Source organism: Peromyscus californicus, unplaced genomic scaffold (assembly GCF_007827085.1).
Source record: "Peromyscus californicus insignis strain IS unplaced genomic scaffold, ASM782708v3 Scaffold_1__1_contigs__length_55948999, whole genome shotgun sequence".
Taxonomy (NCBI): domain Eukaryota; kingdom Metazoa; phylum Chordata; class Mammalia; order Rodentia; family Cricetidae; genus Peromyscus; species Peromyscus californicus.
The window spans coordinates 54,867,792-54,890,256 of NW_026294492.1; the positions used below are offsets into that span (position 1 = coordinate 54,867,792).

General features: G+C 62.1%; 3 protein-coding genes and 1 long non-coding RNA gene across 8 annotated transcripts; 1 reads left to right on the top strand and 3 right to left on the bottom strand.

The window, feature by feature from the left end:
• Nucleotides 1-836: 836 nt before the first annotated feature.
• Efna2 (ephrin A2) lies at nucleotides 837-11,223 on the bottom strand. 2 transcript variants are annotated; one of them, XM_052747227.1, is made up of 4 exons: nucleotides 9,799-10,472; nucleotides 3,172-3,485; nucleotides 1,881-1,946; nucleotides 837-1,697 (listed from the first exon to the last, which is right to left on the bottom strand). In XM_052747227.1, the coding sequence occupies exons 1-4, from the start codon at nucleotides 10,344-10,346 to the stop codon at nucleotides 1,576-1,578; spliced, it is 1,050 nt and encodes a 349-aa protein (XP_052603187.1). In that variant the 5' UTR covers nucleotides 10,347-10,472; the 3' UTR covers nucleotides 837-1,575. The 2 variants fall into 2 exon arrangements, with proteins under 2 accessions (XP_052603187.1, XP_052603188.1); XM_052747228.1 differs by lacking the exons at nucleotides 837-1,697; nucleotides 1,881-1,946 and adding an exon at nucleotides 1,953-2,839 and having other exon boundaries at nucleotides 9,799-11,223.
• Nucleotides 11,224-11,399: 176 nt separating this feature from the next.
• Nucleotides 11,400-12,359, top strand: LOC128115990 (uncharacterized). The gene is made up of 2 exons (XR_008220338.1): nucleotides 11,400-11,491; nucleotides 11,730-12,359. It is a non-coding gene; the product is annotated as an uncharacterized LOC128115990 (long non-coding RNA).
• A 1,914-nt stretch (nucleotides 12,360-14,273) lies between these two features.
• On the bottom strand, nucleotides 14,274-16,220 carry Fam174c (family with sequence similarity 174 member C). 2 transcript variants are annotated; one of them, XM_052747241.1, is made up of 3 exons: nucleotides 15,801-16,071; nucleotides 14,986-15,102; nucleotides 14,274-14,578 (listed from the first exon to the last, which is right to left on the bottom strand). In XM_052747241.1, coding segments are annotated over exons 1-3 (336 nt in total). In that variant the 5' UTR covers nucleotides 16,019-16,071; the 3' UTR covers nucleotides 14,274-14,577. The 2 variants fall into 2 exon arrangements, with proteins under 2 accessions (XP_052603201.1, XP_052603202.1); XM_052747242.1 differs by lacking the exon at nucleotides 14,274-14,578 and having other exon boundaries at nucleotides 14,988-15,102; nucleotides 15,773-16,220.
• On the bottom strand, nucleotides 16,213-20,596 carry Cirbp (cold inducible RNA binding protein). Of its 3 annotated transcripts, XR_008220329.1 has the most exons (8): nucleotides 20,465-20,596; nucleotides 18,878-18,986; nucleotides 18,694-18,800; nucleotides 18,476-18,614; nucleotides 18,323-18,404; nucleotides 17,984-18,054; nucleotides 16,427-16,510; nucleotides 16,213-16,336 (listed from the first exon to the last, which is right to left on the bottom strand). XR_008220329.1 is itself a non-coding variant. In XM_052747230.1 (7 exons), exons 2-7 carry the CDS (start codon nucleotides 18,978-18,980, stop codon nucleotides 17,756-17,758), a joined length of 519 nt encoding a protein of 172 aa, XP_052603190.1. In that variant the 5' UTR covers nucleotides 18,981-18,986; nucleotides 20,465-20,596; the 3' UTR covers nucleotides 17,110-17,755. The 3 variants fall into 3 exon arrangements, 2 of the variants coding, with proteins under 2 accessions (XP_052603190.1, XP_052603189.1); XM_052747230.1 differs by lacking the exons at nucleotides 16,213-16,336; nucleotides 16,427-16,510 and adding an exon at nucleotides 17,110-17,772; XM_052747229.1 differs by lacking the exons at nucleotides 16,213-16,336; nucleotides 16,427-16,510 and having other exon boundaries at nucleotides 17,110-18,054.
• Between the last annotated feature and the right edge of the window lie 1,869 nt (nucleotides 20,597-22,465).

Consider the following 22,465-nt stretch of genomic DNA (forward strand, 5'->3'; position numbering starts at 1 on the left):
AGAGAGAGATGAACATCACCCACAGCCCTCACACACTTGAGTCACATGGGGAAACTGAGTCACAGAAATGTAGCTTGGCGATGGAGATGACTCAGAAGGGTTCATTTACTGTGTATGTGTGTGTGTGTGTGTGTGTGTGTGTGTGTGTGTGTGTGTGTGTGTGTCGGGGGGTGCACGTATAAAGGTCAGAGGGCGATCTCGGGGTCGGGCGAGCCTCCCATTGTGTGGAGACGCAGTCTTTTGTGTACACCAAGGCTGCTGCCTCCACCTCTCGTGCCGCCATGCTGTGGTGACAGGCATGCGCCTTCAAGCCAGGCTTTTGTCAGAGGATTGGGGTGATCCCTAAGAAGCCGGCCTCCTACCTGCAGACCCCCCAGTACCCTGAGATCAGACAGGAAGCAGTCTGCCCCAAGCAAGGGACTCCCCAGAACCCTCCCAACTGCCCAAATTCTAACCCACCCCGACAGACAGACACCAACACCTTACAGTTTGTCCATTTTATTATAAAAAAATACAGACTTCAAAGTGGATTGTGATGAGGGGGCGGGCCACCCGTCCCCCCGCCCCTACAAAAGCCCCCCAGCCACCCCTCGCCATGGCGGCCATCCACAATATATATTTATATAGAATATATATAAAACACAGAGTGAGGAAAGGTGGGTAGAAATCCGAAATCCGTAGAAACGTGTTGTGTGGCCAGCTTCACTCGGCCTTTGCTCTTTCTGTATTTTTGGTAGGCAGCTTCCCTTCCTTTTCAGTCCCGTCCATTTTTTTTTTTTTTTGGCTTTTTTTTTTCTTACAAACATTACTAGGTCACATGATCGAGGGGGGAGGGCTCCAACGGACAAAAAAATGAGTTTATTGCGAAGTGTTGTTTCTATCCTAAAAAGTCCACCCCACTCCTCCCCCCCAAAATAAAAGTCCCCTCGAATCGAAGGTCTGGAAAAAATTTTTTTAAAAAGAACTTCCATTCTGTCCTCAAGAATACATTAAAATAAATCACAGTACACATTTGCTGGCTTCTATTTACAGAAATAAAACGTCTTCCCGGCCCTGGAGACGGCTGTGCCTGGTGGAGGGGCCCGGGTGGCCGGGTGGACTGCAGGGCTGAAGGGCTTTCTCAGATGCGGAGGGAGGGGGGCTGGACAGCGGCTAGAGGAGGGGCCCGAGGCCCCCAGGGCCCTAGTGAGTGAGGGGCTGGCACCATGCACCCTGCCGAGTCCGTCTGGGCGGCTGGAGATCCTCTGCCCCACTCACGCCACCGGCCTGTCCCAACGTCACCAGCAACATCAGGGAATAAATTAAATGAACAGAAGACCCTCACGTCTTTCTGACCGAACTAAAGAACGCTGGGAGGCCTGGAGCTCTCTGTGGACCGTGGACAAAGTGGCTCAGCCTGGGGCGCCTCCTCAGGCATCAGGTCCCGGTGCCGCCTCCCGGGCGAGTGGACGGTCTCCTCCAGCGGGACAGCACCATGAAAGAGAAGCAGCAAGGACTTTGTCTCGAAGGTGGCCGCGGCGGTCCGAGGGCCAAGGTCGAGGGGCCCGTGTGGGGCCGGTGTCCTCTGTCCGGGCTCTAGGAGCCCAGCAGGGTCCACAGCACAGGGACCGTGGTGAGGAAGAGGTGGCAGCCACCGAGGCCGCTGCAGGAGCTGTTACTGGTGAAGATGGGCTCCGGGGCCTCGTACAGGGTCTCATCTGTGGGGACACAGGTGACGGCCGTCAGCCAGGCCCCGTTGGGCTGGGCACTCTCAAAGGTCCCAGGCTCGGGGGGGGGGTGCTGGGACGGGAACCCACGACCCCCAGTTCTCTGGATCACTCATGGGGCCAAGGGCAGGGTGAGGAGAACTGGGTCCTTCCCCCGCCCCTAAAGACACTCACTGGTTGGACGCACGTAAACCTTCAGTCGCAGGCAAGGCCGGTCCACAAGGTTGGGAGGTGTGGCAGCTGGAAGAGAGGGCAACCTTCTGGGGGCTCCATGAGTCCTTCTCCACATTGCTGACCCCACCCATAAAACTCCTAGCCACGTGTCAAACCCCAGAGACAATGCCCTAGGTTTCCCGGAGTTTCTTCCATGTTTCCTCTATCCAAGTCTGACTCCAAAGGCTGAGTTATGTCTCAGCCCAGTGACAAGGTGAGATTTTATTTTATTTATTCATTTATTGATTTGAGACAGGGCCTCTTTACGCAGCCCTGGCTGTCCTGGAACTCTCTTAGTCTAAGATAGCTTGAAACTCATAGAAAAGCCCCTGCCTCTGCCTCCCGAGTGCTGGGATGAAAGCCATGCAGAACCCCCAACCTAGGGTGACATTTTAAATAAAATAAAAATGAAACAAAGTAAGGGCTGAGGAGCTTCGGTGGGTATAGAGGTCACTGAGCAAGCACTGGGACCCGCGTTCGGATCCAGAGCACCTGCATGTGGAGGAGGCCGCGGGCCTGGGCACTTGCGTTAACATGTGCACACACAAATACGTAAACAACTACGACATCTGGGTGTGCACTCTGCCGTCCTGGCGGAGGAGGAGCTGAGACACAGACTTCAAGGTCTTGGACCTCTACGGAGTTTGAGGCTAGCCTGGGCTACGTGAGGGTGGCTCCTCGGCGGCAGCTGGGCTAGGAGCCGCAGACTGGGGAGACCTGGAGCTCAGTGTGTGGGGGGGACACCACCGCAGCGCCTGTCCCCCATGCTGGGACCGGTAAAAACTAACGCGGAGACGGAAGGAATCGTTACGCTCGTTACCTTTCCAGGATTCCCATTTCGAAAAGAAAAACGTCATCTTGTCCCTCATATCCCGGGACTTCACTGTGAGCACCTTCTGCCCATTCCCACCCGCTTCTCCCTTGATTTAAAGGAGGAGGAAGGAGAAATGGGGTCTGCTGTCGCTTAATCTGACACAGCGGGAAGGCTGGGTGGTGGCACCCCATCCGCTGCATCCCGGGAACTCGGAGGCACTGCTCCCTGCAGGGCCTTCCGGGAGACAACTCAGAAATGGAGACCCCTCCATCTCCCCACCCTCCTCCTCCTCCTCCTCCTCCTCCTCCTCCTCCTCCTCCTCCTCCTCCTCCTCCTCCTCCTCCCAGGGCTGTGGAACACGGGGCTGGACAAAAGTTGGGAAAGTTCTGTCTGCCTCAGTTTCCCCATTTGCCGACGGGGCTAGCCTTGGCTACTCACAGATGTAGTAGTACTCGTGGCCGGGCCGGAACTCGAAGCCCAGGGAGAAGGGGGTGAAGAGCTGGAACTTCTCTGAGAACTTGAGGGGCCCCCCGGGCGCCGCGGGCCGGTTGCACTCCCAGCGCTTGAAGCCTCGCTGCCGGTGGTCGCAGGACGCGTGGCCCTCGCCGTTCACCATGTACAGGATGTATCGCTCCATGCGGTCGGCCGGGGGCAGCGGCGCCCCGTAGTGCGGGCAGTAGATGTCCAGGTAGTCGTTGATGCTCACCTCCACCGTGTAGCCGCCACCGTCGCCCACGGCACCCACCTGAAACCTGCAGGGGAGGGCCGGTCAGCGGTCAGCACCAGGGTGGACCCACGCGGCCCCCTGTCCGCACCACTCCTGCCGGACACGAACTTCAGCCTCAGTTTCCCCGCAAGCAGACAGAGCTCGGAGGGAAGGGCAGCCTGACCTCCCTCCTCGACCTCCCGCAGGGTCGCACCATCTTTCCGGGCGCTTGGGGGTGAAGCCAACGCTGTGCTACCCCAGGGTGTTTCTTGCTCTCTCTGTGCAACCTCTTGAGACAATCTCCTGTAACCTGGGTGGTTGAACTCCACACGCAGCCGAGGACGACCTCGAACTCCCCATCCTCCTGCTCCCACCCCCTGACTTTGGGGCTGGCGGACAGCACCGCACAATCCCTCTCTGCAGGCAGGTTCCCCGGCTCCTGGCCAATCGCATTCCCCCCGCCCAGCCCTGCCTGCAGCCTCAGCCCTGGTGTCGCCCCCGCTGTCCCCCAGCTGTCCTCTAGGGGGGACCGGCCTGACCCAGTGGCGTCGTAGAGGACGGAGGTCGGCCTGTGGGGTTGGCCCACGGCTCCCCTTCCATCTCCGCCTCGGGCTACGGCAGCAGGAACCCTCAGATCTCCCCTCAGATCTCCCCGAGTGTCCCCCGGGTCCCTGTCATGTAAACGCGGGCCGAGGGGGGCAGAGGGGGGCCCTGTGAGAACCTGTATTAGCATATAAAAGCCTCGTAGCTTGGAGTGGGAGGGAGGGACTGCCTGAGGCTCCTTTACCTCCCAGTACAGCCGGGGAAACTGAGGCCCAGCTCCCTGCAAAGGGGAACGGAATTGGAATGGGTGCATCGTGCAGGGGAGGGGGGTCACTGCAGGGCACAGTGGCGGCTGAGGGTCCGAGGGTTCAAGGTCATCCTCAGCTACACGGAGAGTCCGAGGATAGCCTGGGCTACACAAGCCCGTCAGGAACAGCAGCAGGGAGGGCTGATCTTGCTGCTCCCCGGCTCGCCCCTGCACCGAGCCGCCTGCGTGGCTCAGCCATGGGTCTGGCAGTGTCCTGGAGCCTCAGTTTCCCTTACATTCAGGTGTAATCCTCGGCACAGGGGAGGTGTGCCCACCGTACACCCCATGGTGGGTGACAGCTTCCAAGAGAACATGCCTGGCGGCTCTCCCCGTCACTCTGCGCCTCAAGTGTTGGAGCCCCCACCCCGTGCCCCACCCCCACCCGCTGTGGGCGCCGGGATCGAACTCGGATCCTGATTCTGGCAAGGCAAGCACTTTACCCACAGAGCCATGTCCCCAGACTCCTCCATTTGTCTGTCTGCACATGCACAGGACAGAAAAGGACGAAAACGCACACGCACGCACACACACACACGCGCGCACACACACACACACACACACACACACACACACACCGTTCCTCACTGAACCTGAACCCCTCAGACAGTACTGGGGTTACACTGCACAGAGACACGCCCGGCCTTTCTTGTGGCTTCTGGAGATCTGAATTCAGGTCTTTGCATGTGCACAGCAAACCATCTCAGCCACGCGGCTGTCCCCCCGGCCCACGCCCACTGCTCACAGACAGACAGACAGAATTACGGATGGTGGTTCTCAGTAAACCACGGCAAAGATCTGCCAGCTTCATGGTCTCCCCAGATCCACAGCCAGCTGTTCTGAATATAAACCAGACCCCAGACGCGGAGGTCCAACGCCATCCATCTTTCCCTGGCACCTCACCAGGACCCTCGGTCTCTCCACTCCACAGTGCGGTCTCCACCACAGGGCCTTTGCACATGCTCAGCCAGCCTTCCACCCCTGGTATGCACCATTAACCACAGCTGTTTTCTGTGCCCTGCTCTGTAACTGTGGCCCACCCAGACCCTGTATACAGTGGTGCTCAATCCACGCTGTTGTTTGAACAAGCGAATTTCATAAAAGCCAAGGGTCGGAGGCCTTTGGGATCAGCAGGGAACAGTTCCAGGGCGGACAGAGTGAGGACCCGGGACACCGCTACCCCAGCAGATCTGGTGAAGTATTCCACTTTCCTTTTTCTTTCTCTCTGGCTCTAAAATCGCACCAGCCTTGCCATGTTGGTATTCCTGGTTCCAAGGAGGTGGGTAGCCGGGAGCCAGCACCTACCCTTGCACCGGCTGGTGGGGGGCCCACCCCTAAAAAGCAAGCAGGTGGAGACAAACTCTCACTGAGGGGTTAATGACCGCCCCGAGACCTCTCACACTGAGGCCTCGGTCCCTGGTGTCCAGGCCTTGAAGTAGTCTGCCAGCTTCTGGGGACCCGGGTGGGAGGCACATGGGGACCTGAAGTCCAGCAGGAACCACGACCATTCGGTGTCCACCTTAGACACAAGGATACACGGAGAGGTCTTACAGACCATGTCTCTTGCCCACGCGGGACATGACGCGGGACATGACGCAGGGACCCATGAGGTCCTCTGCAGACTCTTAAGGACAGGTGCTGGGTGCCAGAGGCCTGCTAGAGAGACTGGGGGTCAAGACAAGAAACGGGGGGACCCGGGCCTCACGTAGCCCAGGCTAGCCTCTAACTCACTGTAGCTGAGGATGACCCTGAACTGATCCTCCCACTTCTCCAGTCTTGGGATGGCGGGCCTTTGCCACTGCGCCTGGTCTGTATGGTTCCGGGACGGAACCCAGGGCTTTCTGTACACTGTGAGCACTCTTCCCCTGAGCCCAGCCCCAGACCTTTTATTTATTTATTTGTTTATTTTGAGTTAGGGCTTCATGTAGGTCAAGCTGGTCTGGAACTTACAGCAATCCCCCTGCCTCAGCTTCATGCCCAGTTAGCAGATGGCTCTTCTGGCTCATCGACTACCAACGGCACTTGTCTCTGGCAGCGGCCTCAGTTTCCCTCTTGACTGAGCACCACGATCGTCTCTCATTCTTTAGGTCCACACAGGCTGTCAACAATTCTGCCGCTCAAGATTCAATTCAACCACCAAGTCCTCAGAACCCCAAATCCTCTGGCCCTTGCCTACTCGGAGCACCCCTAATCTTGGAGGACAATCTCTTTCTCTCTCTCTCTCTCTTTTTTATTTTTTGAGACAGGGTTTCTCTGCAGCCCTGGCTGTCCTGGAACTCACTGTGTAGACCAGGCTGTCCTGGAACTCAGAGATCCATCTACCTGCCTCTGCCTCTGCTGGGGTTAAAGATGTGTGCCACCACCACACAATCTCTTGCAAAACACAAAGACAAACACATGGCCAGGTCCCCTTCAGGCTGAGCGAGGCCGGCAGAGCCAGAGACAGGACCCGGCCACACTCTGCTACAGAGAAGATGCCGGCCTCAGCAACCGGGCCCGGGCCACCACCATCTTGCTATCCAGGTGTTCTGGTGGGTGGCAGCATTACTGCCCACATGGAGGTCACCTGGTATGGGACACCGGGTTGCCGCACTCCCAGAGCCCGGCCAGGCTCAGCCATGTCTCAGAGTGAGTGACATCTGGAGGCAACGGTGATCTCATGTGACGCTTGCTTTGGCTCCTCACGACCTGTCTGCAGGGAAGAGCGGCACCTGGTAAGGCCACGTCTGTGGATGGTCCTGAGGCTGCCGGGCCCATGCTGCGGGGCCACGGGAGGGCAGAGCCGGCCCCACACCAGCCCTCGGCTCACACCACACAGCCATGAACACACATACGTGAGGCTCACACTCCGACACAGACTCGCACATGCGTGCCACATGCAGATCTGTGTGTGCACCCCCACTCTAGCCTATGCACGCACATGCTCCTCTGCACAACCATGCACACACATGCACACACGAAATCACCCCAGCTTGGACTGCCATGTCACATACACCCTGCGGCAGCCGGCTCTACGTAGACGCACATCCCGGGCTCCCCCGGAGTTGTGGATGAGAACACACAGCCACATGCAAAGCCACGGGCCACTGCAGACTCCATGAACACAGGGGCGTGAGCTGCGGGACAAAACCCACACGAGCCGGAGCTAGGCCACAGAATGGATGAGTGGTCCGTGTCCGGGGTGGGATGTCCCGGTCATCCCCGGCAAGCGGGAGACAGCTCGGAACAGGTCTAGAGAACCCAGAGGTGAGGGCGGGGTGTCCAGCTGGGTAGGCCGGTCAGACAGACCTGGATAGGGGCTTTGGGGGGTGCCTGGGCAGGCGGGTGCGGGGCCCCATCCACAAGGCCCGTTGTGGTGTCCAAGCTTTCCCGTGGAACCACTGCCGTCAGGAAAGCATCACACAGTCCACAGCCTTGGGGCAGGTGTGGCTGGCCAGGAGGCAGGGCGCGTGGCTGGCGTGTGTGTCTGTGTGTGTGCCCTCTCAGTCATACAGGCGTGTGTCCTACGTGGACATGGGTACGCTAGGACAGGTCCACCCCTCCCCCACGTCTGTTCACAGTGTCTTTTGTGTGTGACCCACTCTCGTGCTCGGGGTCCCAGCACCCCCGTCACTGCCTGTTTTATATCACGCCCCCAATCTGCGTCGCCTGCCAGGCTGGGCTGTCGATCCTGCCCAGCTCCCCAGACTGCACCCCGATACTGCGTCCCCTCGGATGCCAGACCGAAATCGTCCCCATACGAACCACCCGTCAATACCCAGCCAAGACCCCCGTGTGCTGTGTCAATGACAAGGCATGGCCGTCATCTGTCCTCAGGCCCACTGTGGGATGCCCGGCACGGTCACTCACAGGAGGAACCCAAGGAAGAGACAGGGACCTGAGGAGACACACACACACACACACACACACACACACACACACACACACTCTCTCTCTCTCTCTCTCTCTCTCTCTCTCTCTCTCTCTCTCTCTCTCTCTCTCTCTCTCTAGGGCTAGCTCTCTGCCTGGCTGGCCATTCTCTCAGAAAGCCTGTCCCAACACGCAGCAACAGGAGGTGGCCAGGCTATGCCGGACCCTGGTGCTGATGGGGGACACCTCTTTCCTTCCTGAGCCAGGGTTCCGGCACGCAGCCCTGTGTCCCCGTGGCAAGTGGGGACTTCGGGGGCAGCCATGACCCCCTTCTCTTCATCCTCACATTCCCTCCATCCCTTGTTTTTTTCCAGACAAAGGACAGGCCACGCTGGGGACAGAGAGACTCTGCAAGCTAAAACCAGAAAACTTAGGCCAAGGAAGCGCAGAGCTCACCCGGCTCCCTGCGCGGCCACTGAGTCTTAATCAAACCCACATGTGACCAGCATAGCGGGCGGGCAGGCGCGGGGGTGGGGGGTGGGGGAACCCACTAAGTGGTGGTCTTGCCAGGTTGCTGCAAGGCCCTGGGGTCCCTACCCTCAGCCCTAGGGGACCGGACCCCACAGCCCTGCCTTGATGGCAGGGACAGAGAGCTCCCATCCCCACGGAGAGACACTGGTGGCCCTTGTCCCACAGCTTGCCTGAAAGACCAGCTTTTATGCAACTTTCCGTCCATGGATCAGGAGGGCATCCTGGCTGATGCAGCGGACTTAGTTCCTCACCGGTCAGCGCTATACTGCGCCCAAGCCTCAAACACCCCAAGCCTGTCTCCCAGGAAACCCTCCAGCATGCACCCACCTCTGAGATCCTGTAACGACCCAGAAGGTTCTGTGTGTTCGGAATGTGGTCAGTGGCCATCAAACTTTTCTTGCCCAGCCCGTAACAGAGGCTTCTGCCGGGTCCCTGACTCTACCCAGTGCCTGGCAGGATCTGACCCACTGGGCGCCGCTGGACAGGCAGGACCGGGTGCCTCTGCTGGGTGTGGCAGGCTGGGCATTCGGCCACCAGGGTCTCCAGTCCCAGCTCCAATTCTCTGGCCATGACCTTGAGGCACCCCCTCCTGCACCCCCCCTGCACCTCAGTTTCCCTAGCAGCTAAAAGGAAGGTGGAAAACGATATGCCTAGGTTGCACCCCTCAAACTGACCTCCACCTCCTTGGTGCCTGGGGTCCCCTCTGTCCCTCTAAAGTGTCTGGGGGATTGGAGCACCCCCCCTGGAGTGAACGGAGGGATAGAGAGGGGACGTTGCAACTTCCCCAAGTTCATCTGGGGACCCACAGACAGGACGCTAGGAACCTTCCCAAAAGAGCCACGTCCGGGGACTCTCCCGGTGTAAGGGAGGTCCCCAGGGATCTCCACCAAATCCTCATCCCTCCAGGGTGCTCCCTCCTCCAGGAGGCCAGGGGTTCAAGGGTGTCTCCCCCACCCCCGCGCAAGTCCAGCGAAGGAACTCCAGCGTCTGAGGGTGCGGAGGGTTTCCCCCAAAGTCCAGGAGCCCTGGAGGGAATACTAGGCACCCCTGAAGTTCAGGGGGAGGTCCGTGCGCTGCAATCCCCAGGGCTGGGGCCTCTTGGGGTTCCCGGGGGTCCCCCCTCCGCGCTCACCTGGGGTTGCTGCGGTTCCAGTAGACTGCGTAGCGGTCAGCGTTGGCGCGAGCCGGGTCCTCGCTGCGCGCACGCAGCGGCAGCAGCAGCAGCAGCAGCGGCAGCAGCGGGCGCTGCGCGGGCGCCATGGCCCCGGTGCCGCCGCCGCGCTCGCTCGCTCGCTCGCTCTCCGGCCGCCGCCTGGCCCCGCCGTCTCCGCCTCCGCCTCCGCCGCCGAGCGGGCGGAGCACCGCGCGCTTGGAGATCCCGCCGCCCCGCCTCTGCGCGCGGCCCCCGCCGGAGACCGCGGGCGCCGAGAAACCAGGCGGCGGGAGGCGGCCGTGGCGCGGGACGGAGGCCCGGGGCCGTGCACTGCGCAAGGCGCTCTCCCGGGCTCCCCGGGCGCGGGGGCTCCCCTCGCCTTTGTCCCCGCCGGAGCGTCTTGGAGGGTCGCGGGCGCCCCCTCCCGCCGCGCCCCGGACCCTCCAAGCCTCAGCCGGGCCCCGCCCCGGCCAGACTCGCGCAGACTCTGCCGCGGATCCCCAGGGTCCCGCCCCAGCCACCCGCATCGGGAAGGGGAACCCCAGGGCGCTGCGCCGGGCCCTCTGTGGCCCCGCCCTGTGCGGATTGGACCTGAAGGCTGGTGTGCGCCGCGCCTGGCACCTCAGCACTCGGGAGGCTGAGGCAGGGGGATTGCCGCGAGTTCCAGGCCAGACTAGGCTGCAGAGTGGGGCCTTGTCTCAAAAGAAAAAAAACAAAGAAGTCGTAGGACAGCTGTGGTGGTGCACGCCCGTCCTCCCAGCACTCAGGAGGCTGAGGCAGGGGCATCCGACATTCAAGGTCATCCTTAGCTACGTCAGGTGTTTGGGGCCAGCCTGGGCTACATGAAGCCCTGTGTCAGAAAAACAGCTGAAGTTCCTAGTGACCCTTGCCTAGTTCCCTGAGGCCCCTGGGAGTCACCTCCGGGAGTCGGCGCTCTGGGAGCTGCCCCCCAGCCCGGGGGAGGGGGCTTCTGGGGGAGGGCGGAGGCCCGGACGCCGACTGTGCACCCCGTGGGTTGGCTGGTGCGCTTTTCATGTGCCGGGTCCAGAGCGGGGTGTGTGGGACCCCTGGGATCTAAGAGGCCCCTCTGTGCGCAGACTGGGGCAATCCAAAGAACTCAGGTATGTGGCCTTCTGTGACCAGTTCCCAAGCTCCGTGCACACGCGCACCACACACACGTGCACACACACACGCACGTGCACACACACACACACACGTGCACACACACACCACACACATATGCACACATGCACCACACACTTGCGCACCACACACATACGCACACATGCACACACACACTTGCACACCACACACACGTGCACATGCACACACGCACACACTTGCACACCACACACATATGCACGTGCACACACACGCACCACACACGTGCACACACGTGCGCACACACACACGCACGCACCACACACACGCACGCACCACACACACACGTGCGCACATGCGCGCACACACACACACACACACACACACACACATGCACGCACGCACGGGGAGGGGGGCAGGTATTAGGTCTCCCCCAGATCTGACCGCTGGAATCCTTCCTGTCGGCCTGTCCCACCCTCTTCAGCACAGGTTACGCTCAGGGACTTGAACTTGTCTGTGGGGTGTTCTCAGATCCCCAGGGCAGGCCCTGGTGGCACCATGGGACATAAAGGTGAGTGTCTCGGGGCTGCCCTGCTGGGACATGAGTCCGCCTTGGAATGGGGAGGGCAGTCAAGATGGGGGCCATCAGCCAGCCTGGACGTTAGGTTCTCGCCAGGGCCAGTCACAAGGACACCTAGCAAGGAGGCCACATCCCCAGGCCTCATTTGCATGCTGGGGCCACCGAGTTGAGAGCTGCCTGCCGCCAGTGGATTTGAGCAGAAAGCTCTGTTCTTGTCTGTTGTCTCAAGGTCAGATCCGGAGCGGGGACAGGAACAAAGGCGGTTGTCCCCCACTCTACCTCCCAAGCCCGCCAGTCGCTCCTGGTTCCTGAGGACACACACTACGAGGGAGAGCAGGGAAAGCCGTTCCAGAGAACCAGAGACTCCTGCCTGGCCCTGTCTCCTCTCGGAGCAGCATGGCCCAGTCCATAGGGTCAGTCGGTGGTCACCGGAAAACACACCTTGCTTTGGAGACAGTGGGAGGTCGGGGCCTGCTATGGGGGTGAACGTCAGTGAAGGTCAGGGGTCACCAGCGTGAAGAGTGGGTTCGGACACATCTTGGGTGGAGATCTGTCCCAGGCTACCTGGGTCCTTCATCCATCTCCTGGCGCTGTGTGCTCAGGCCACGGTCCACTCTACGATCTGATCCACACCATGAAAGGCTTTAGTGGCTCTGGCCCAACCTAGTCTGCACCCAGCAACCCTGGCTGGTGCCCCATGGCCCACCGCCAGCCCACTCTGGTACCCAGGGCAAGGCCTCAGGCTCCTGATCTCACAGTCTGGCGGCCCCACAGCCATCAAAGGCCACATCGCTAGGCAGGGGGCTAAAAATATGCAGAGAGTAATTTCTCATTACAGAATAAATTGTACCAAATTGCCCGCCTGAGCGAGGCAGCATTGGGCAGTTGAGGGGGTGCGGGATGTGGATCCCATGAGTGACCCCTTCTACCTAGTCACCTGCAGCGTAAGGACAGGGTGGGTGGCTTGCCCAGCTGCAGCAACAGGCATCCACTGCGTCCCAAAGAAGAATCTTTGGAAGCACAACCCCGGAAGGACCCCCTCCTCTCTCTCTCTGCTCCACCATCCTCCTTCCGCCTCCCTCTCTTCTCAAATGTAACCACCCTCCCTCCTTCCTGCTCAACATCTTCCTCTCCCTCCACACCCAAGGCCCTGGCCCCAGCCCCAAACCCAGCTTCCTACAACAAGACCATCCAAGTCCCAGCAGACAGCTGTGTCTGGTTCCCGGGCAACTCCGGTGCCTGCCCAGGCCCCCTGGGGAGAGACCAATGCTGGCTTGAACCCCACAGAGGTTCAGGGACCCTGGCCTGCTGTCCCTGGGGGGCTTGATGCAAATGGGTCATGATTCTGACTTCCCAGGGAGAGGACAGCGACATTCACTGCCCCCACGCCCCCAGTGGAACACCTGAGGGCTGGCTAGGGTGGAGCCCCACTAGAGGCCTGGCTTGCCCACATCCAGGGTTTTTATTTTTTGTGTCTTGTGGCGTAGCCGTCACAGGCCAGCTTACAGGAGTGAGCTCTGTCCTTTGACCATGCGGGTTCCGGGAACCAACTCGGGTCGGCAGCAACCGGCCCCAGCTGCCTCTGCCAGGCCGGGGCTCAGACTCAGGACGGGCACAAGCGGCAACAGGGTCTTGAGTTCAAGCCCGGCCGCCTGTGTTTGGTGCTGGGAGCTGCCCGAGGCATGCACACGCACTCTCCGTGCACACGCAGGCTGGCCCGGCCCCCAGGCCGTCCATCTTGCCTGACAGGCCCCTCTCCTGGCTTTCAGCTGTGCAGAGCACCGGCTAATAGTGCATTAACCTTGACGGAAGTGCCAATTATCCGCGCTAATGCTGGGGTGCGGTGACTGCCGACAGGCAGATGGTGGTGGGGCCACCCTCCCTGCGCTCACGGAGGCTGGGGTGGGGGCCTGGGTCTCTCCTGACCTCATTAGACTAATCACCCTGCCTTTTGAAGCTCCAGCAATGGCTGAGCTGTGGGACCCGGGGCACAGATCACAGTTTGGGGGCCGGGGACCAGGCCCATCCAGCAGGCCCAACACAAGATGGAGAGTGACCAAGAAGGAAGGCACAGGGCCCCCAGAGCCACGACCCGGGAACACGGCCTCCCCTGGGTGCAGGCTGGGGGTGCAGGCCAGAGGCTTCCTGCGGGCAGCAGGCCTGGCTGAGCGGGGGTCCCAGCCACTGCAGGGACAGGCAGAGACAAGAATGGGCTTGGCCAGGCGCTCCATCCAGACCACAGGGTGGAAACAGAGGCCGCCCAGCCTGGCACCAACACTCCGGGCAGCCTCAGGGGCCCAGCTCGGCCCAGCTGGAGGGTCAGTGGGGCCCGGAAGTGGATGAGGACTGGGTGTCCACAGAACAGGAGCCGGACAACAAATCCAGGCCACCCACGAGGACACAGAGGTCGGAGGGTTCTTTAGAGGGCCTATTTGCAGAATAACTGGTGGGGTCCTGGGAGGCTAGGCGGCGTGTGACTGCCACCTGGTGGCAACTTGTGACGAGAAAGAGTGGACAGAACAGTCGCTTGGAAGACTGAGGCTGACTTCAGGCTGCAAGTGACTTAGGCTTTCCTGTGCCCCTCTCCCCCAGGCTAAGACCATAGAGGGAGGGTGAATGGCTAATGCTGAACTGCAGCCCAGAAGCTCCTGGGAAACTCTGCCACCGCTGCGGCCTTGGAACACGTGACATCAATGGGAAGGGCCTGGTCCTAGGCGGCCAGGAACGACGGCCCTCACTCATGTCACCAGCACACCTGGGTGTGGAGTCCAGGGGGGTTTCAGGTCAGCCACAAGGCCACTGCTTCTTTATTGTTCCCAAAGCAGCAGGAAGGTCCGTCTGCTCCATCACGCCTGCAGGGCTGCCTTGTCCCGCACGGGAGGCAGGATGACAGAGCAGCACAGGTCAGTCCAGCTTTGGGGGCCTCAAGTCTGTGGGCTGCTCTCGGCGAGGTGAGGTCAGACTGTCCTGGCCCACGCGGCGTCCAGGGACTGTGCAGGCCGCCTCCAGGAAGGCCGACATCCGAGCCCACAGAACACGTCCTCTACTGTCCTTACAGCCTGACGTCCCCCTCCATATCTGCAGTGGGGGACGGACGGGACATGGGATGGAGTGATGATGGCTGGAGGGGCCTCCTTCCAACCCAGCCCAGCCCACAGGAAGTGAAGCCAGGTCATGTCCACCTCCTTCAGGGGCCCTGGAAAGCCAGGCCCATGGGGGTCCTGGCTCTATGGCAGCTCCATCATAAAGCACAGTCAGCCCTGATGCCACCTGCTCATCCCAGTGCCGGTCCACCCTGTCCACAGTGCCGCCCGCCTCCCGTGCGGCCCTCCCCTGGAACACTCCTGGGTCTGCTCCCATTAAAGCCACCATGAACCTTCCTGACGCCTGCCCCCTCGGCACACTCCCCGAGCGCACTGGGGTATTCTAGGCGAAGCTTCTACCTCTGAGCTAGACCCCGAACCCTGTTAGTGAAGTCTTCCTACCATCTCAGATTCCTGGTTTCAAAGACAGTCTCTTCCTCGCTGTCCAGGGAGGCCATCTCTTCATGCTCCTCTGTGTTGGTCAGAAGCCCATACCTCCTTCGCTGTGTCCTCTTGAGTCTGCAGGGGGCACAAACACCCTGAGGCCACCAGCATGCTCCTGCCCACCCCCACCCCCAAGGCCTAAGGCATCTGCATGGTGTGAATCCTTTCGTTGTAAGAGCTGCAAGAGCGACCCTGGGCACGGGAAAGCCACGGAGGCTCGGGTCGCCGACCCTGGGCACGGGAAAGCCACGGAGGCTCGGGTCGGCGACCCTGGGCACGGGAAAGCCACGGAGGCACAGGCTCGGGTCGGCTCGCCCGCCAGTTTCCTCTTTAGAGCACAGGCTGCTGTCTGTCAGAGCAGCTAGGAAAAAATGGGGGATCGGAGGCTTTGGGTTCTTCCTTTGAGTGTCCTGTCACCCAGGCTGACCATTTCATTCTCCAGGTCAGGTGACCCTAACTCCCGTCGTCTCCACTGGAGTGTTGAGATGAGGACCCAGGGCTTTGTGCGTGTGAGGGAAAAGCTTTACCCACTGACCCTCAGGGAAGGCATTTTGCATTTCTTGCAGTCTGGCCGGCGCAGTTTTTTGTATGTCTGTCACACAGCACTGGGGAGACTGAGGCAGGAGGATGGCCATACTGAAGCCGCTGCCCACTTAGGCCAGTCTAGAAACCACAGGAGTCAGGAACAAGAACTAGGCCGGATGCCTGAGTCACGTGCTCTCCCGCCCACCCTGCAATGACTTACTAGATGCTGATTGGATGCGCTAACGCACCTAAAAGCCCGGATGAGGAAGTAGAGCGAGATGAGGCCGCTGAGCCCGGTGATTACGTAGAACAAGCGCAGCAGCATGGGGCCCGTGCCCGGGGGCCCCCCGTGTGTATAGTTGCGAGGTACGGCCGGCCAGCTGGAGTTTTCGGTGGACCCCGGGACGGCGCACCGGAGCAGCAGCAGCAGCAGCAGCGGCGGCGGCAGCAGCGTGCACGGCGCCATGCCGGAGCCGCGGAGCCAAGGCGGAAGTGCGCCGGGCCCCGCCCTCCCGCCCGCTCGCCCCGCCCTCCCGCGCCGCGCATGGCCGGGTTGCTCATCCCTGCCCGGCTGTGCAGACGGGTGGGCGTCGTCAGAACTCTGCCCGCGCCGGCTTATCCCTTCTCCCCGCGCCCCAGACCCAAGCAACACAGTCGGGGTTCTGGGCCACAGCCTTTATTCGGGCCACCCGCCGTCCTGCCCGCAACCCCGCCGGCCCGCCGCCGCCTCTGGTCCGGCAGGAAGCCTGCGTCCGCCCGGAGCGGGGGTCAGCTCGGGAACCGCCTGGAAGGAAGAGGGGGGGATGGGTCAGGAAAGCCGGCCCGGGACCGACCCCGGCACCCCCCCCCCCCCCGGCCCGTCCCGCGCACTCACCAGGCCCGCGCGCGCAGTCCGGGGTCTTGCTCCCGCCGTCCGCCACAGCCGTCCTCCCAGGGTGCGGGCTGGCTCCCCTTCATCCTGCCAAACAGAGGCGCGTGACCCTGGCGTCCCCGCGGGTCTGCAGCGCCCTCCCGCCTCCCGCCTCGGCTCCCACTCTCGCGGCGCCCTCCTGCGGCCCGGCTCGGCGGCCCACCGAAGCCCGTCGAGCGGGAACAAAAACGTGCCACGGCGGCAGGCGCCCGCCCGGCCGGCCGCAGGACTCTTCCGGGGCGCCAGGGCCGCCCAGGCCTACGTTTCCGTCCAGCGAGCTCTACCCGGAGGGTGCGACACGAGCGAAGGTGTTACCTCGAGGCCAGGCCAGCTGCAGGGCTAGCGGGGAGCAGCAGGCAAGTCTCGGAGGGTCTGCGGCTCGCTCGCGTCTGTCCCCGGGGCCGCGGCTTCGGAGGCTAGCAGAGAAGGCCTGCAACTGGCCCGCCGCCGCTAGGCAGCCTCCCGGTCCTGCCCGCGCGCACCCGGCCTAGGCTGGCCGGGGCTGCCCCGCTCCCCTCCGCACTGCCCGCTCCCCTTGTCCCGGCTGCTGCTCGGGCCTCCCGTGCCCTGCCTCCTTCCTAGCTGCCCTGCTGGCCACGGAGCCGCAGCTCGGTGTGTCGGAACGAAAGGGAAAGGTCAGAGTGAGGTTCGTTTCACACGGTCTTTTAATCGGCTTCGTGAAGCCAAAGAAACTGCGTACAAGAATTCCTCAGCCACTGTGAATACAACATCGATGGAGTATGCATGTCTTCGGTAAAAAAGGACAATATAAATAAACACTTCCACAGCCTCCCGGACTGCTGCTGCGTCCCGGGCAGCGGCGGCCCGTGCCCGGAGGGCGGACCCGCTGCGCTCCTCCGCAGCGGAGCTGGGGCGCCGGAGAGCCACGGCTTGCTCAAATCGAGTCCATTTCATCTCGGGAGGGGTGGGGCGCCAGACTTCATGGGCGACCACACAAAAAAGAAAAAAACAACACAACCAAAAACCCGAAAAAACAAAAACGAGTAACCAAAACCCACACAACCCCGACACTTTAGAAAAAACAAAAACCCATGGCTCATGGTAAAAAAGTAAAATCTGAAGTGCTTTCCAAAACGTTTTTTACAACGCTTAAAAAGACAGCACTTCCTTAAAAAGAAAAGTCTGGTCACGAGGCCATCTGGGTCAGAAGCAGGCTGTTGATGGGTCAGAACTCAAAGGACTAAAAAGTGGGGACAAGGTGCTCACTGCCCAGCCTTCAGCGAAGCTCCCCCATCTTAATTACTGGCAGGACGATCTGGACGCCGAGGGCTTTTACTCGTTGTGTGTAGCTGAGGACAGAAGCGCGACAGTGTCAAGGAACTGGAGCTCGGGCTCCGCCGCACGCGCGGGTGGCCCAGGTTCCATGCACCTGGCTCCCTGTCCTGTGCGGCGGTCCGGGGAGCTGTGCCCGGGCTGAGTGGCCTAAGTTGCTCTGTGGGCACAGGGTTCGCCAAGCCCAGCCGCACACCACTCAGGTGGCGTCCTTGGAGCCAGACTTACCGTAACTGTCGTAGCTGTCTCTGTAGGACCCGCCCGAGCTCCGATAACCGTAGCTGCCGCCCTGACTCCGGCTGTGGAAGGACACACAGACACTGAAGGACACAGGCCTAGAGACACCGGGCTCGGCCCACACCAGGCGCAGCTGGCAAGAGCGGGTTCCTTGTGGGGGCTGCTCGCCCTGTACTTGAGGCCCTGGCACCAGCCGGGTGCTCAGCAGAGAACAAAACAAAAACACCTGCGCCCTTCAGCTGGGGCAGCACCCCGCCCCTCTGTCACAGCCTCGGCCCAGCTGCTACCACCAAGGCTGAGCCGTCTCCCCGGGGCTCCCATCTGGCTCACCTGGCATAGTAGTCTCTGGAGCCTCCGTAACCCCCACTCCGGGACTCAAAGCGGCCACCTCCGTAGCCCCGGTCTCCTCCACCTGCAGATGATAGAACGGTCAGTGAGTCCCTGCAGCGGTCCCACCACTAACCCAAGACCCCCAGCACTCACCTCTGGAGAACCCACGGCCCCGGCTGCGTCCCCCTCGGAAGAAGCCTCGGCCTCCAGCAGAGCCACCTCGGTATCCACGGGAGCGGTTGTCAGAAGACTTGCCAGCCTGGTCAACTCGGATCTGCCGCCCATCCACAGACTGCCCGACAGAGGGAGGGTCAGCCGTGCCCCTTCCACACCAGACCTGTGCAACCCAAACCGGCTGACCTGATCCTCACCTTCCCATTCATAGCCATCATGGCGTCCTTAGCGTCATCAATGTTCTCAAAGGTGACAAAGCCAAAGCCGCGGGATCGCTGGGTCTCCCTGTCCTTTACCACCACCACTGCAAGGGAGAGTCATGAGTTGTGCCGTCTGCCCCAGGGCAGAAACCGACCACGGTGTTCCCGACCCAGGCCTCACCTTCAGAGATCTGCCCGTACTTGGAGAAGACCTGCTCCAGCGCCTGCTCGTTGGTGTCGAAGCTCAGCCCTCCCACGAAAAGCTTGCCTTCATCTGATGCCATGGCAGCCTGCACACACACACAATGTTTGCTGTGCCTTCCCCTCCTCCAGAGACTGCAGTCAGCACACTCAGCCTTTTTACAGTGGAGACAGGACCTCCCCTGACAGCCCACGACGGCCTTGGGACTAACTCCCTGCATGAGCCTTAGTGCTAGGGTGAGGCAGCCACTGGAAGCTGCTTTAAGGAGCTTCCTGCCCCTTCCCTTCCCTGCTTTTGTATATAAAAGTGACCATGATCCTCTGGGGAAGCGGAGCTGCCTGTGGCAGTTCACACCTGTCATCCAGCCTCTCACTGAGAGGCAAGATCAGTGAGACAAAGGACTCTGTGGAGCAGCTTGGGAGACTTCCCCAACACGCGCTCCCATCATCCCAGCCTTTGGGGTATGCAGGCACAAGGATCAGAAGTCCAAAACCATCTGCAACTACACAGCAAGTCTGACACCAGCCTCGGCTGGCTACATGCTCCGTCTCAGAAACGAACACACAGGAAGGAAGTCTGTCCTGCTTTCATCATCCCAAACCCACGTGTAGGACGGTCATGTAACCGAGGCTGACCTTAAATGGCGGATCTATGGCTTAACACGAGTGAACTCCAGCCCCTTTCCTGCAGTGGCCTTCATTAGGAACCCACGGTTTGGATCACCCAGCCACAACGGCACGCTGGGAACTTCTTCACTTCCAAGAGGGTGTGTGTGGTTGTGTGTGGTTGGGGACACAGGTGACAGTGTTGGCTCGGAGAAGCTTCCTCCCTGACATACGCTTTCAGGGTGCTGTCAGGGCGGTGGGACAGTTACGGGATGCAACCAGGGACTGGAGAAGTGCTTTGGCTTGGTGGTGGTGGAGGGGGCTGGCCCGAGGGGCGTGGCTTTAGGGAGGGGCGTGGCATTCAGACAAAGCCATTATTGGCTGGGGACAACGGAGACCCGACGGCCGGAGAACCAGTCCGCCGTGGTACCCCGGGCCGCTTCCCCCGGGGAGGAACGACCCGGGGACGGCAGAGGGCCACAGCCACATCCACACGTGCTTCTTCCCCACGTGGGGCCACACAGGGAAACCGAGGTACGGCCGGCCGGAGGGCGGGGTCACAGGCGACCCCGTCTGCGGACCACAGGGCTCTGGAGCCGGGCGCGCCCCGCCCCCGGAGCGGCGCATGCGCCGCGCACGCACCCTGCGCCACTCCATCCGGGCACTCGGCAGTCCCGCCATTTCGCCGGCGAAGCTTCTCAAAGCCTCGCGGCCGCCATTTTACAGCAAGGCCCACCGTGAAGGCGGCATCGGCCCGGGGGGTGACGCGCGGTGGGGGACGCCCTCCGGGAAGCGTGAGGCCCCGGTGTCCCGCTGCCCGCCTCGCCGCCGGCGGGGCGGACTCCACCCCGGGCCCGCCCCCAAGTCCCAGGGGCGTGCCGCTGCGGCTCCGCCTCGCCCGGGAGTCACAGGCCGCCCGCCGCCCCGGGCCCCTCAGAGCCGGTGCCGCCAGGGCCCTCACCGCTGAGTCGGCAGGTCCCTGACGCGGGCGGGAAGACAGCGCGCCACACACACCCCAGCCTCCTAACGCGCGAGTGCGAGGGGGAGCGCCCGAGTCCCGCCTGATATACCCCGGGCCTGGAGCCACGCCCCCGGGCCCGCCCACTGCCCCGCGCTGCCCAATCCGACGCGCCAGGCTCGGCAGCGGCGCGGGAGCGGAGGGGCGGGGCTCCGCTGGCCCCGCCCTGCCCGCGCGGAGGCGCTGAGCGTTTGGATTGGCTGCGGCGCGCCCAGGCCGCATTCTCCCGCCCGCCAGCGGCCAGGGGGCGGGGACAGCCTGCCTCGGAGCGGGGCTGACCCACTTCCGTGTTCCCCGCCCGGTTGGCCTGCGGCGGGGAACAAAGAGTTTCACGGCCCTGGTTGTAAGAGCATTTGCTGCCTCAGTGGGACTCCCACATAGGCTCGGACCTTGACGTACCGACTTCTCCAGGCTTTTTATTTTTTTTAAATATTTTATTACATTTATTTAGCTAAAGTGCGAGTGTGGAAGCCAGAGGACAGTTTTCTGGAGTCTCCCCTTCCATCCTGAGGCTCAGGATTCAGCCGCAAGCGCCTTTACTCAGCCCTCTTCTCCGTTCTTGCCCGCTAACCCGAATCTATCTGAATTCCCCAATCCCGACGTGCCTCCCAGGACAGCGGCCGGCTAGCAAAGCCCGGGACCCAGGGCTCCCCGACATTCCCTAAGATCAGCCCTAACCACAACGTCGATATCCCTCCTCCTTCTGACTTGCTGCCACACCTCACCTGCCCCCAACTGTTGGCCTGCAAATCTCAACCTGCTCCACAACTGCCATCTGAACCCTGGTTTCCGCCCGCCCCCAACCAGGTGCACACCACCACATCGCTCAGGCGGCAGAGCACCGCTCTTCTGCGTGTACGTGCAATCTTCCACAAGTGCTCGAGCAGGAAGGGCACGTCCCCGACCACGCCCCCAGCCCCTCACTGGGGATTCTGGGCGGGGCTCCACCCTGACCACGCCCCCAGCCCCTCCCTGGGGATTCTGGGCGGGGCTCCACCCTGACCACGCCCCCAGGCCCCTCACTGGGGGATTCTGGGCGGGGCTCCACCCTGACCACGCCCCCAGCCCCTCCCTGGGGATTCTGGGCGGGGCTCCACCCTGACCACGCCCCTCACTGGGGGATTCTAGGCGGGGCTCCACCCTGACCACGCCCCCAGACCCTCACTGGGAGGCGGGGTCCCACCCTGACCACGCCCCTCACTGGGGGATTCTAGGCGGGGCTCCACCCTGACCACGCCCCCAGCCCCTCACTGGGGGATTCTAGGCGGGGCTCCACCCTGACCACGCCCCCAGCCCCTCACTGGGGGATTCTGGGCGGGGCTCCACCCTGACCACGCCCCCAGCCCTCACTGGGGGATTCTAGGCGGGGCTCCACGCTGACCACGCCCCCAGCCCTCACTGGGGGATTCTAGGCGGGGCTCCACCCTGACCACGCCCCCAGCCCCTCACTGGGGATTCTGGGCGGGGCTCCACCCCGACCACGCCCCCAGCCCCTCACTGGGGATTCTGGGCGGGGCTCCACCCTGACCACGCCCCCAGACCCTCACTGGGGATTCTGGGCAGGGCTCCACCCCGACCACGCCCCCAGACCCTCACTGGGGATTCTAGGCGGGGCTCCACCCTGACCACGCCCCCAGACCCTCACTGGGGATTCTAGGCGGGGCTCCACCCTGACTACGCCCCCAGCCCCTCACTGAGGGATTCTAGGCGGGGCTCCACCCTGACCACGCCCCCAGACCCTCACTGGGGGATTCTGGGCGGGGCTCCACCCTGACCACGCCCCCAGCCCCTCACTGGGGATTCTAGGCGGGGCTCCACCCTGACCACGCCCCCAGACCCTCACTGGGGATTCTAGGCGGGGCTCCACCCTGACTACGCCCCCAGCCCCTCACTGAGGGATTCTAGGCGGGGCTCCACCCTGACCACGCCCCCAGACCCTCACTG